At 38.6% G+C, this 14,696-nt stretch overlaps 2 protein-coding genes across 2 annotated transcripts in view; one reads left to right on the top strand and one right to left on the bottom strand.

The window, feature by feature from the left end:
• mta3 (metastasis associated 1 family, member 3) overlaps positions 1-7,367 on the top strand; it is a 39,715-nt gene extending 32,348 nt beyond the window's left edge. The window contains exons 16-20 of the mRNA XM_016268779.1: positions 1,434-1,526; positions 1,602-1,784; positions 2,397-2,428; positions 3,490-3,614; positions 7,175-7,367. Of these exons, the coding sequence (XP_016124265.1) occupies positions 1,434-1,526; positions 1,602-1,784; positions 2,397-2,428; positions 3,490-3,614; positions 7,175-7,340 (599 nt within the window). The 3' untranslated portion in view covers positions 7,341-7,367. The remainder of the gene's footprint in view (positions 1-1,433; positions 1,527-1,601; positions 1,785-2,396; positions 2,429-3,489; positions 3,615-7,174) is intronic.
• A 1,807-nt stretch (positions 7,368-9,174) lies between these two features.
• On the bottom strand, positions 9,175-12,250 carry LOC107582818 (oxoeicosanoid receptor 1-like). Its single transcript, XM_016268838.1, has 2 exons — positions 12,219-12,250; positions 9,175-9,835 (listed from the first exon to the last, which is right to left on the bottom strand). The coding sequence occupies exons 1-2, from the start codon at positions 12,248-12,250 to the stop codon at positions 9,247-9,249; spliced, it is 621 nt and encodes a 206-aa protein (XP_016124324.1). The 3' UTR covers positions 9,175-9,246.
• Positions 12,251-14,696: the final 2,446 nt, after the last annotated feature.

Genomic DNA, 14,696 nt, shown 5'->3' with positions numbered 1-14,696 from the left:
ATTTTTCAAATACATCACAAACTCAAAACCCCCAAATATGCAACACACTTTTAAACAAGCCCAAAGATGAGGTTACAGATCATGGTAGCCAGGCACATTTCCTCTCGACAGGCACTTGTAAATAGGTCACTTTTACAGGGAGTCAATTCCAATCACCTGCTCTGCAACTATCCAATCAGAAGTTTTCCACTCAGTTTTGCATTGCCCCCACTCCCATCATGCGAAACCTCCATTCTATGCTTCCATTCCACCTCTGTCTCCACCCCAAACACGTCTGTATGTATCCTCAGCCATAAGAAGTTGTTCTGACATGTGTCCTAAAGCATGAGGGACCCGGGTGGGGGCCGCATGCTCTTTGGTTTGTCTCTCTCTTTTATTTTTCTTTGTGTGAATGTCTTGTGGGCAACCAAAACACAAATAAAACCATGGCTGAAACCATCCTATCTGAGTCCTTGTAGTTTCATGTGTCTTGTGTACCTGTCCATCACTCTGTTGCACGCACACCTACAGACCAAGCAGAGCAGCGGTCATGTGAAATCTCCCGACAGCATGAGCTCCATCGGCTCCTGCCTTGCCTTCACGCACACACTCATAAGAAGCCACTGTGAATGCAACATTGCATTTGTTTTCCTCTTTCCAACCTCATTCAACATGCTGGCTAACTAGGTTATGTTCAACATTTTGCCTGCCCATCAGAGATTGTGCATGAAAATCATGGCATTAATCGGGTTTAGTGCATTGAAATGTGGCATACAATTGACACTATGAATCATAAGAGTTTAATAAAACACATTGGAAACCATGAGGATTCAAAGGTGAAGAGAACGGTTTGTTACACTACACATATAAAAGTCAGAGAACTGCTATTTCAGCACTTCCCCAAAGGCACAGTTGAATGGATTTTATGTCAGTAGATAATGCATCACCCAGTTCAGTGATGGTTTTTCTCCGCATTCGATATATTGTTGAAGAGGTAATGAATTGAAGTTATATCGGTACATCTTCAAGACAGCTTCTCTCCAGGTTTGCCAAGTCAACAAGAAGTACTGCTTGAAGAGAATGGCTTTAAACAACTTCCACTCCTCTGGAGTTTTAATGAATTTTAAAACGAACCAAAGAATCAACCTCCCTAAAATTACCCAAGTGACACCAGTCTAGTTACTAGTGGAGTTCAGCGGAAAGAAATATGTTCACTAGGGCCTAAAGAACGAACCGAGCAGTAAATGAGATTTGACTCTGCTTGCTGCTCCCATGAAAATCGTTGTCTGGTCAGAAAGATTAGTCACCGCAGGGTTGGTGTATCACCGCGACATCCATCAAGCCGGCCTGTTCAGAATGCCTCATGTTGGTGTCTAAGTGTGAATGTCTCTTTCTTGCTCTTTGACTTGCTTCTATCTCCGTTTGTCTGTTTTGTACTGCCGGTCGATGAATAGATATGATCCGGGTGTCAGAGGGCATGACAGGGCGACCTATGAAGCCCAAATCTTCCCCGAGGAGCACCCTGACCAGCATCTTGCAGTATCTTGGTAAGCCGCAAAACATTAGAACTGCCTCCATTGAGATGTAACTCTCAGATCACAGTGAATATCCTGTCATTTCAGAGACTCGTCCAGCAACCCATGTTCAACGGCCTCATCGCACCCCTGGCCTACAGGTGCAGCCCCCACGACGCCTACTTTCCTCTCTTCCCAGCCATGGCTCACATGGCATGTTGGGAAAACGGAGCTATCATCACCACAGCAGGGTTGAATCTGCAGAGAGGAGAGCCGGTGCTCCAGGACAAGGTGGGTTTACAGTTCAAATACATAGCACTCTTAAGAACCATTCACAGATTCTTTGAGGAACCTTTATTTTTAAAGGTGAATAGAGATTGTGTAAAAAGAGCTAGAATGTTCTTTGGAGAACTTAAAATGGTTCTTCTGTGTCTTCTATAGTATCACTGCAAAAAAAAACTTTTTGGAACCCCCTACTTTCCTCTCTTCCCAGCCATGGCTCACATGGCATGTTGGGAAAACGGAGCTATCATCACCACGGCAGGGTTGAATCTGCAGAGAGGAGAGCCGGTGCTCCAGGACAAGGTGGGTTTACATTTCAAATACATAGCACTCTTAAGAACCATTCACAGATTCTTTGAGGAACCTTTATTTTTAAAGGTGAATAGAGATTGTGTCAAAAGAGCTAGAATGTTCTTTGGAGAACCTAAAATGGTTCTTCTGTGTCTTCTATAGTATCACTGCAAAAAAAAAACTTTTTGGAACCATTATTTTTAAAAGAACCATTGTTTTTCTAAGTGTGAAGAACATGTTAATAATCTAAAGAACCTTTTGTGCAATGGTATAGATGTCAAAAATGAATGTCATTATAATATGCTTATTTCTTACCTCTTTTTATCATAGAAAATCCAGCCCATATTGTGGGACCCATTCTGGTAAGTAACAATGACTTGATTCACTGGTATCACTGGTTTAGACTAAAGCAGGGGTCTCATATATTATCAGTGTGCTTTCATTAGGACTGGAAGAAAATGACTTGTATAGCATTCGTGTTGCTGAGAGTGAGAGATTCTATCTTATAACATATTCAAATGCAGATACTGTTGATGCTGTGAATTGGTTCAAGTGACAGCTTCAATCTCCAGCCTCGAAGGTTTCCCACAGATTATTGCGGCTGGGTGAAATGGAAATGAGAAGTGAGAGGCAGCAAACAAACACAAAGGCACTGTTCATCTATGAGATGAATAATGTAAATATAGTGGATGGAGCTTCACCTCATTTTTGCCCTGCCATTTCTAAAACTGAAGAAGATTACAAGTTGCCTTATTTTTCAATCTATATACATATTATTTGCATCTCGTGGGACCAAACAAGTTTATAGATCCCAGGTTGAGTTTCAAGCTAGGACACCAATATAAGAAAATTGCTTTGTGTGTGTGTGTGTGTGCGTGCATGCATGTGTGTGTGCTTCTTGTGATTTAAAATGTATTACAAGTCTGTACTTTGGGGAGTAACTAAGTTAGTGAGAAACATCAACAAGGTTATAATAATAACCAGCCATCGGTAAATTATTCTGTTTATTACATGACAACTTAAAACAAATAAATAAATGCAAAAAATGTTTTTTGCAAAGACATGAAATATTGATTAAACAATTTTACTATAATTATCTTAATTTTTCTTTCACTAAGAAAAACAATGCATTTCAAAACAAAAAATATCAACCGATAGCAACACACTAATTTTATATATGTGAATTTTTTTATTTGACAAGACTCTTCCAACTTATTTTTAAATTATTTTTTAATTTATTGCATTTGAGACTCCTGAGCTTCTAGGCATCTATCAAATATTTTATGCTCACTATAAAATTAATACTGAAGTCCTCTGAGGGCATATAGTCAGTAACTCTTTTGCAAGAGGTTTGCAAAAGTGCATCAATGGTAAGAAGTATTTTGAAATATTTTTAAGATTCCCATCTCCTTCCCTCTTTCAGCAGCATAATGGAAGCAGCACCGGTGCCTCCAACCTTCGTGGCAGTGGCCTGATGCTCCGCAAGAGACGACCCAACTGGATCGATGCTCCCGATGACAGCTTCTTCCTGGTTTCCCGAGAGACGAGGTGTGCAAACTGACCTCGCTATCCATTTTGGCAGTATTTCCCATGGCATCGCACTGCTCAAAAACTGAAACTTGTCATGCCTTGTTCACTAAGGGACACTGAAATACACTTTTGTGCACACTCGTTTGGTTAGCTTATTCGGTTAGGTCTGTACATAGCCTAGAGACAAATTTAACAGAAAACAGCAGGACAGACACACTCCATGTCAAAAAGCAGTCCTTACCTTGTTCTTCCATGATTGGCACCTGCAGAGATTATCCCCTGATATGGCACGCCACATCTGATTAAGTTTCCATCATTTTGATTCAACCTTCACCTAAGAGTGACTGATCTTGGTGACAGGATTGGCACATGTGTAATTACTGCATTGGTCATACCCAGTGACAGTAGCGGGTAAGAGGGTCTAAGCCGGAGTTGTCAGTGTAGGAAATGGGCGAGTCAATCTCGGATGTCAGGGACAATTTTTCAGTAACAAAGATCCTATAATTAACAATACCCATGATCCCATTAATCTGTGGTGGCATGGAGAGACAACTGAAAAATAATGATTTTTGATGCAGATTGAGGTTAGTTTTAATCCAGAGAGATGAGACTCCACAGGTAACTTAACACTACACTAACACATACACTACCAGTCAAAAGTTTTAAACACACATCTTTTTGAGATTTTTAGGATTCTCATGATCCTAAAAACCTGTTATGTCTAAATGCTTGGAAATAGCTTTTTAGACAAATTGATTGAATTTTTTTTTTACATTATATAAAATATATTATTTATTTGTTTATTGTTTATTACATAAATCGCATACTTCCATTAGTTATTTCAGTTACGCTAACTTTGTTAGATTTTTAAAATCTTGTTTTATTTATTTATATGTTTATTTATTGTTTTGTTTTATTTGAGTTTTATTTAGTTTAGTTTTGTTTTTAGTTTAATTTGTAAAAAAGAAAAAAAGAAAAAAAAAAAGAGTAGTTGTGTCCAAACTTTTGATCGCAAGTGTACTTGTCTCACTACCTTGCAGAGTTATGCAGGCCTTTGTGAATGCACTTTTTTATTTCCTTATATCAATATAGAGTCATAGCAACATTTATCAGTAGAATTGTTCGGCAATGTTATTTAGACTGGAGATGGTCTTCACAGCCATCCTCCATCATTTTGCAGTAATATGATGAAAATATTAACTGGTTATTTGCTGTTAATTCTCAGTCAACTGAAATGCAATATGAAAGGATTAAGAGCTGCAGACATTAATGGCTCACTTTACCAAATATGTAAAACTGCATGAATTTAACACATCCACAATGCTAATGAAATCCCTGTTTGCAGTTGGAGTTTAATGTACAGACTGGATGTGAAATGTTTCTTAAGTTCTAGTTAGATTCAAATTAAGCTAAAGTTCAAATTAATTGCAAATGAAGATGTTATTTTGAGCAGGGGGAATTGGACACATTGGTTTGCCCTGTTGTTTCATGGATCAAAATGTTTTTGACTATTTTTAGTGACTCTTTGCTTGTCTCATTTTGTTGCTGCAGCTGTTAGACACCTGAACATGGTAAGATCGCACGCACCGTACACAAAGCCTAAACCACATTACCTGTGGAGTCTTGCAAAATGTATGAAATGTATGACCAAAAGAGACACTCGATTAACACCTTTCTGGTGGCTTTTGACACCTCAACCTGCAAAATGTGTTTTTATGCTTAATGTAGATCAGACAGACAGAAGTCAGATAGTCATAATAGTTCACCCAAAGCAGCAGGGGGTTTGGTTTTAATATCTTTGGCAATGAGATGTGGGTGTGAGCTGGAGCTTGAAGAAAAATGCCTCTCCACTACAGCAACATCCATATGAGCCATGACTTGCACATCTCCCTATGGCCTCCAGCACTGGAGCGGATGCTAGGCTAAATTTAGCGCCCCTGCTCTGAAAGATTAGCCTTTAACTAGGCAGGAGACCCAGAGACAAATGGGATCTGGACTGGGGCTCAGCCTGGTTCTCTAACAGGTTTACACCAGAGTGTCAGGAGTCTCTCTGGCTGAAATGGTACTCTGATGCTTGAATTGATGTTAAAATAGATAGTAAAAACATTACATTTGAATGTTTCTCATTCTGGAGTATTTGTAGCGTTAAAGGTTTGCTGTTGCTTTGCAAAAGAACTAATCAAATCCATTAGTGGAAACGCATGCACCTAATCATAGTTATATCAAGGCTCTATGGTGGTAATGAATGAATATGTGTATTTGTGTTAATGCTGTGTGATTTATAATGTAAACACGTGCTATAAATGCAAGCACACATACACAGTGCATTCTAGAATATCATCATGCATTTGTTGTTCGAGACTCAGTTAACGTTTCTTTCATTACGGCCAATCTAATCTAAGGGCTGTCCCCTGTGGATGCCTGTCAGCCTCATTCATTTTGCTTAAACATTACACCCAGGCAATTCGTTCATTTCTCTTTGGTATATGGACCTGATCATGAGTAGAACATTATTTATGTCACTAAGCCATGTTGATTCATGTTATTTTGCTTAATAATTACAATCTGTTGCATCTGCAACATGCCGAGGTAAACACAATTGTACTATGTGGTGCACACAGGAAAACCAAAGCTGTACAGTTTCAATTAAATTTTCTTTCTTGATATTTTATAAGCAAGTAATTGTGATCATTCTCCCCTCAGATTGCAGAGCTTGCAAAATATGTTAAAGCATGTTAGTTGTTCTTGTGTTTTTCCTGTCACAGTATTTTATAAATAGTTTTACTTTAATATTTTACAATATATATTGAATCCCATATATATTTAAAATATTTAATAATTAATACACTATTGTTGAAAAGTTTGGCTTGGTGAGATTTTGAAGAGTTGTTGAAAGAAGTCTCTTATGCCCACTGAGGCTGCATTTGATCAAAAATACAATAATATTGTGAAATATTTTTTTTCCCCCTATAAAATGTAATTTATTCCTGTTTTCCTGTCACAGTATTTTATAAATAGTTTTACTTTAATATTTTACAATATATATTGAATCCCATATATATTTAAAATATTTAATAATTAATACACTACTGTTGAAAAGTTTGGCTTGGTGAGATTTTGAAGAGTTGTTGAAAGAAGTCTCTTATGCCCACTGAGGCTGCATTTGATCAAAAATACAATAATATTGTGAAATATTTTTTTCCCCCTATAAAATGTAATTTATTCCTGTGATGGCAAAACTCAATTTTCAGGATCATTACTCCAGTCTTCAGTTTTACATGATCCTTCAGAAATCATTCTAATATGCTGTTTTGCTGCTCTGTTTTATAAATGTTGATGAATAAAAAATACAGTGAACTACCAGGTGTTAAATTAGCTTTCATGGATAAGAAGAAGAGATTTTTTCTTATATCTTGCATGTTTAAATCAATTATAGTAAAAATACATACATTTATCCAGCTCAGTCACAAATCATATCTAAAAAAAAGTACTTATTGTGTATTGTTAAATGTAAGTTTTGAAAGATTACATTCTTAAAGACAATGATATGTTGTTTTTTATCTTCCTGTTCCTCTCAGGAAAGCCAGAAGGCTGCTCTCCCGTTCACAGTTAAGAAGAGCGTGTAGACAACCATGCGAGCAGATCAGCCTGCGCAGGGTCCCCCAGGGGCCAGCGCAGGTGCCTATCCTGGCACCCCCTCACCCCAGTTTACGGATGCGAGGCCCAATCGTCATCCACGACTGACCCTCATCTGCATTGTTGCCTCAGCCTGTTAGCCTGTTCTGTCATTTACATGATCCTTCAGAAATCATTCTAATATGCTGTTTTGCTGCTCTGTTTTATAAATGTTGATGAATAAAAAATACAGTGAACTACCAGGTGTTAAATTAGCTTTCATGGATAAGAAGAAGAGATTTTTTCTTATATCTTGCATGTTTAAATCAATTATAGTAAAAATACATACATTTATCCAGCTCAGTCACAAATCATACCTAAAAAAAAGTACTTATTGTGTATTGTTAAATGTAAGTTTTGAAAGATTACATTCTTAAAGACAATGATATGTTGTTTTTTATCTTCCTGTTCCTCTCAGGAAAGCCAGAAGGCTGCTCTCCCGTTCACAGTTAAGAAGAGCGTGTAGACAACCATGCGAGCATATCAGCCTGCGCAGGGTCCCCCAGGGGCCAGCGCAGGTGCCTATCCTGGCACCCCCTCACCCCAGTTTACGGATGCGAGGCCCAATCGTCATCCACGACTGACCCTCATCTGCATTGTTGCCTCAGCCTGTTAGCCTGTTCTGTCAGTTTCTCATTTGCTGCCTAACTCTGCACTGCACAGGCCACAAGCCACTAAAACACTCCTTATTCCTCATATTCTACTTCTTCTTGAACTTTCGCTTCCTCTTCAGGACAAAAGGCTCTCAATAATAAAGCATTTAGCTAATAACTAAAATGATACTTGTATATTCAGAATGCACTTGGACGGCAGCCTGAAGCCCTTGTTTCAATATCTTCCTAAGTACTGAATGCTCACTAAGTTTCGATACAAACACTTTTACCTTGCAGCAACTTATAACATTAACTCTAAGCACTTGTTTGATGAGAATCTATGGCTTTGGGAACTAAACTTACAGGGTTCCAAGTGGCCATGCCACAAATGTGTATCATGTACAGATCAATGCTGACCACTCAACAGACTCTTTTGGGACGTGTTAGTGTACTCTTTGTAAATTCAGTTAGCTCTGCACTGAATGGTTTCTTTTATTTCTCTGTATCCTCTGTGTGTTTCATGACAAGTACAAGTTTGTGAGCTGTTTTTATATTGTATTCAAGCGAGGACTGGATTGTATGTTGAGTAACTGGCTATTAGGTGGTCTTAACTGAGAGCATGTTCAATAGATTCTTTTAACTGGAGATGTTGTAATGATTTGTGGAAGTCAAAGCAGCCTTTGCAACTCTTAAATATTCATTCAGGACTTTAAGGTTCTGTTCCCCTGGACATTGAAGACTCTTTCAGATGCCAGTAATACCCTTTGGATGTTTTTAAGGAAGAAAACCATTGGCTTTTTTAACTTCAAAGGGCAATGTGACAGCATGTGACAGTGAAACAATAAGCTATTTTGTTTTCTATGCCTCATACATTTCTGTTGTATTTCACTGTGTCAAACATTTACTGAAAAATGCTAAATAAAAAAGCGCAGTACAGATTGTGTATCTGTGTAATAATATGAAAAGCAATTGATGATGCATGTTGGCTATAAATACAGGCAGAGAAAAATTACAACAAACTAGAAAGGCATACAGTATAACATATAGAACTTATTGTGCAAAAGAATAATGAATTAGGTCACTGTTAGGTTAAATGGAAAGTTCACATAAAAATTCATTTTCATTTTCTCACCCTCATGTTTTTTCAAACCTATGACTTTTGTAAAACACAAAGGAAGATATTCAGAAAAAAAGTTGAGTTTTTTTAAGTAATACTTCAAAGTATTATCTTAAGTGTAAGAAAGAAAGTCATACAGGTTTGGAACGACATGAGGAGTAAATATTAAATTAATTTTAATTTTTAAGTGAACTATACCTTTAAGACACACATTTTCATTTCCCCTAACACATTGATTGTAAGAAACAACAGTTTACCAGGTAGGTTAACGTTTTCTGTTCGTTTTCACACTCATCTTGAACTTTGTCAGCCCCAGTGAGTTTGTTGTGCCCTTCAGGGTGTCACGGTACCAAGCGTTTATGTGGCAGTAGATTACTGGATCCAGTGCACTGTTCATGTAGGTTAAAGCTAAAGAGGCATGAAAACACACCATGAGGAATTCCGAACAGGGAAACACTTGAAGGAAAATGCCAAAAGAGACTGTAGGCAGGAAACACAGAACAAACATGATCACAAGAAACAGAAGCAATCTCACTGCTCGCTTCAGCCTGCGGTGAGCCCCCTGGCGACTGTGGACAAGAGAGAAAACCCTCACAAAACAGAAGACCACCAGTGCAAATGCCAGCAGGACCTCTATCAGCTGTACTGAATTATAAATCTTCATTTGAACCGATGGCCATGTCCATGAGAAAAAACTATGGCATATGAGATTTGATGAGTTTTTCTGTGGTGTGAGAACCAGGTTCAGGGCGGGTGAAAGACGAAGGAGTAGAACACCCATCCAAACCATGCTAACCAACATTATTGCTTGTCTCACACTCATTCGACAAATGCGATGGTGTGGGTGAAGAATCCTGAGGAAAACACTGAGAAAACTCCATATATACTTTAAGATTGGCTGTGCAATACAATGTTCTCCAATTCTGTTCAGTTAATGGTGAATTAGTGGAATAAGCACGCCAAATTATCTTAATCCTATATATCTCAGGCAAAAGAATGAAGAAAATATAATTGATTAAATGACTTTTTAGACTTACCAAACGATCAAGGCAGGAGTTCTCGTTATCGTGAAGGTTAGAGAACAATTTTACAAGTTGCATTAAGTTTTTGGGAAAAGATACCACTGTGGGCGGAGTCGAGGAAGATCAAATGATCTTTATCTTTGCTATCTGTTTGATTTAGATCGCAAATCAGTCACTACATATGCGGTGGCCTATATGCTGGAAATATTAGCCTACATAAATCGAAAGAACAGTCGAGATAAATTGTTAAAATGTGATATCACTTCAGGGCATTGATGTAACACTTGAAAACCCATATTGGGAAACAACTGCGATGCTGTTAGAATCGATATTTTTTTGTTATATTCTATTTTAAAGTATAAAAACTAGTTTATTTTAAAGTGTAAAATCAATAAAAGCCCAGCAGGATGTGTGTTTTTAAAAACTGCTATAATCGACTTTTACTCGGACAGTTTGTATAACGTTACAGTCTCTTTTGCTCGAAAATAAGTAATAGCAGGCTCTAGTCTACACTCATGACCCGTGTAGACTAGAGCAGTGAGCCGCCGAAGCTCCAGTGGCGCAATCGGTTAGCGCGCGGTACTTATACAGCAGTACAAAGCAGAGCAGTGCCTGTCCAGTCCAGTAGGTGGCGGAAATGCACCGTTTAAGTGGGTTTGCCAACAGCCAATAATAAGAAAAGAAGAAGAAGAGCAGTGCCTGGAGCAGAGTTTTGTACGATGAAAATATAGGGGTCTCTGTAAAATCGCGTAAGGACACTAGACTGTCCCAGCTGATCACTTAACTAAGCATACAATGAAAACAGGTCCATAACTCACACTGCTACGTAAGGCAATGTCAGTGTTATTGAGGAGTAAACGTGTGGGCATACAACGAAAGTGCGTTGTGTGTGAACGAACAACGTGGTTGGATTGTCGCAATGTATTTTACGTCTGCGTCTATGGCGGCCAGTTGCCTGTAGGAGGCAGCATTGCACAAGTTTCAGCAAAGCAGGCAGTACGATGTTGAGACAATTCGCCACGTGTTTAAACCGCAACGCTCTGGAACTTTATTTACCCTGAGGTGAGGGATGTGTTCAGGAAGGGTCATTCTAAATATACAGTTCAGAAATGTACAGCAGAAAATGCTTCATGTGTTTATTGACAGTTTTTGTCATTGTCATCCATGATTATTTTACTTTACATTATTGTCTTTTTACATTAAGTCGTTGTCTATTTTTCTTCACAGGGTTTAGAGGTCTGTGTTGGATGTTGAATTATATTAGTCATCCAGAAACAAATCTCATCATAGCAATGATTTCATATGTTTCTATTTAAATTTATTGGCCTGGATTTACATGTAAACAGCACAGACTTGTCAAATCTTTTGGTCTGATCAGATTTCATCTAAGCTTTACCACTGCCAAAAGTGTCATGTCAAAATCCCACAAAACAACCGCTTTTGATTCTTGACTGAGAAATAGTCCCAGAGCAGAATTCTGAAATAAATTCTTTCACATTTTTTGATTACGGATTCTTTAAATCAATTTATTAGGGAATTTCTATCTATCTATCTATCTATCTATCTATCTATCTATCTATCTATCTATCTATCTATCTATCTATCTATCTATCTATCTATCTATCTATCTGTATATCTATCTATCTATCTATCCAGTAACCAACTACCCATTATATCATATGAGAGAAACCCTGAAATCAATAGGGAAAAGGAAAAAAGAAAATCACCCTCCTCTGCCTTTATGTGCAGTATTAATGACCATCTTTAACTTCTCAAGTTTTATTTTTTGCCTTGTCACGGCTCATGGATTACCATTAAAACACAGTCAGCATGAGTGCTTGTGTATGAGTGCAAACCTGTGCTTGTATGTGTGCGAGTATGTGTTTGAGTGAACAGGTTGAGTAATCAGTGGTTAAAGGAAAACTTTGTGGGAACCAAATTTGAAAAATAGGTTTAGGCACATTTTTGGGAGAGAAGAAATGAAAGAAAGTAGATAGAGGAAGCAAGATAATAGAGAGAAGAACACACACACACACACACACACAATGAAGGAGGCTGAGTGGATTGTCTGGATCAGATTTCTGTGGTAATGGTTGGGTGGGTCATTGGTTAAATTGCTCTCACAAACACATTCCAGAGCTGAGGCAGAGCGCATCTAGTGTGCAAGTGCAGACAAGCAGAGCCAAGAGCTTCCTCACAGCACCTCTCTTTATACCTCCCTTTCTCTCTCTCCCTCTCAGGCTCCATTTCCACATCGTTCTTTTTTCATGAATTATTTAATACCATGGTTAACCCGCATGTTCTGTTTGAGGGCTCAAAGACCCCAGGGCCATTTTAATAGCTAAAAAACATACTTAACATAAAGTATCAGGTTGACGTTCTCTAATGTTATTGGAATTGATTTGAAACAGAATTAATAGCCTGCTTCAAATGGCCTCCTTTAACAAAATGCGACATTTAAGCACAAGCACAATCAGCATCACAAGAACCAATACCAGACTGAAAAGTGTGTCTACTTTTCAGTAAAACAAATAATAAAATAATATTTTTTAAAATATAAAATAATACAAAGTAAATATTGTTTATTTTTAAATAATATTATACATTTTTAATTTAAAAAGTCGTTAAAACATCATGTTAAAGCAACTGTATGTAGTTCTGCAAATTTTTATGACATTGCCTCAGTTAAGTGAGTATAATCACTGTCGAAAATATATCAGTTGTGATTACTATGAATTGCTGTACATGTATATTTGTTGCTGCTGTAAAGCAATCCCCTCTTTTTGTACCCGCTCACCAAACTTATGGGAGTGACAACTGCATTAACCAAACTCACACCCGTAGATTTTCAGGACTGACAACCGCATTCAGATTGATCGGATCCAGATTGGATACCGTGTGTTGCAAGTTCCCTTTTGTACGCTATGGGGAAACTCCTGTTTACTCTGAAAACAGGCCTGATTTGTTTACGTTCGTTTACCTGCACGAAACAAATGGTGCTTCAACCCACCAAAAAGGGTGGAGATGACTGCTATATAAGTCGGCTCTCAGTGCCATTTTGTCAGAATTTTTCTCCTTCAGCAGAAGAACATCTCCACGCTGGACTAGCAAGAAGTCAGTCAGAAGCAAGAATCTGCTTCAAAAGAAATGCAGGGAACCCCCGCATGACATCACAATCGGCTTTATCCCCTTCAGCGGGTCTGAGGAGGAAGTTGGCACCAATGACTCTATGTCGCTGACAGGTGGCAGGGCTTATTCAACGGCTGGTCAAGCTGGCTGAGCCTTTCACACAATGGCAGTGCTCCAAGTTTTTCTGGCCAAACTTCTCTGCATAATGGATGAGTCCATCCAGATGTTTGTCCAGCCATGGATGGTTTTGCCGAGTGGTTTATGTTAGAAGTCATTGCAAGCCATGCGTCACTTCCTGCCGAAGCGCTCCAGTATGGCAGCTGGTACAAGTTGCCAGAAGGCTCCATCCTCCCAGCAGCATGCGAAGCCCTTGCCACCTCTGGCCCAGCCCCAGTCTAAGTCTGAGCCTGGGCTTCAGCAGCGGCTGGAAGCTCTGTTGAGGCTGGGCCCATCCTTCTCACTCAGCATGTGCCCAAGCAATCTACCGCTGTGATAGCGGACCCACATTCTCAGAAGAGCACTTCTCCTCTTTTCATTACCACGAGTGTCAGTTCCCCACCTCCATGCGGCGTCTGCCACTCGATAGACTCAGACATCTTGACACCCGGCTCTAGAAAAGAGAAACAGTTGGCTCAGGCCCATCCTTGATCTCCGTTGATCTCCATTGAAACGGCCGTTCAGGATGTTGACTTTAAAACAGATCCTCGCGCAAGTATGCCCCGGAGACTGGTTTTTATCAATGGATCTGAAAGATGCCTATTTTCACATCCATATAGCCCCTCATCACAGACCGTTCATATCCATAGCCCTTAAGGCCTTAAGGGAACTGAGGTTAGTAACCGGAGTGTTTTCAAGTGTGGTTTCGGTAACTTACAGAGATGCAGATATGAGCTGTGTGTCATCTGAAGGTTTTAGATCCAGTCACTGTTCTCGACTGGAGCTGCTCCCATCGATTTTGTATTCTATGCATTGATCTATTATAGATCCGTTATAGATCAGTGGTTCTATGCATGACTCAAATGCTCTTCAACCAAATATAAAAGCTGCTGTCGGTTAATGTAATGAAGATTTGATGGAAGAACTCACGGCTCAATTGACTCTTGTTATGTCAAAAATTAAAAAGATTTTTCAGTTTATGGACGTTGCCATCTTTGATACTACTTTGGTCATTGTCGCTGCTATTTGACTTCTGTTACACATTCATACAAACAGTATTCGAAATGCTATTGTAAGTTACTTTCAATTATTTAAAAAACAATGAAATAATAAAAAATAAATAAATAAATAAAGCTTCTTGAAGCAGTGTTCTAGTTTCCTATCTGTGATTCATGAAAACAGTCATCATAAATCTTCACTTGGGATTTAGCGCTAGTTAACCAGTTTAGTACATCTGTTACTCATGTGTGTCCCACAGCAGTTTTTCTATAAAATACAAATATGAATATGAATACGAATACGAATTTCTATAAAATACATTTACACAAATGATAAGATCAGCTTTAGCTCCTTTACACAAACGCACATGTGCCTTTACCCATAATGCCCTGTGGACAGGCTGCTGGAG

The sequence above is a fragment of the Sinocyclocheilus grahami genome, unplaced genomic scaffold, assembly GCF_001515645.1.
Source record: "Sinocyclocheilus grahami isolate Dianchi unplaced genomic scaffold, SAMN03320097.WGS_v1.1 scaffold47.1, whole genome shotgun sequence".
NCBI classification, from domain to species: Eukaryota; Metazoa; Chordata; class Actinopteri; order Cypriniformes; family Cyprinidae; genus Sinocyclocheilus; species Sinocyclocheilus grahami.
Note: the sequence above shows the minus strand (reverse complement) of the source record. Positions and strands in the feature narration are given on the sequence as shown.

Coding starts and splice junctions, on each gene's coding strand:
- LOC107582818 (XM_016268838.1), bottom strand. CDS start 12,250: ATGGAGCCTGAGAGGGAGAGAGAGAAAGGGAG. Junction 9,836..12,218: donor AGGGAGAGAGAGAAAGGGAG/GTATAAAGAGAG, acceptor TGTTTTCCTCAG/GATTCTTCACCCACACCATC.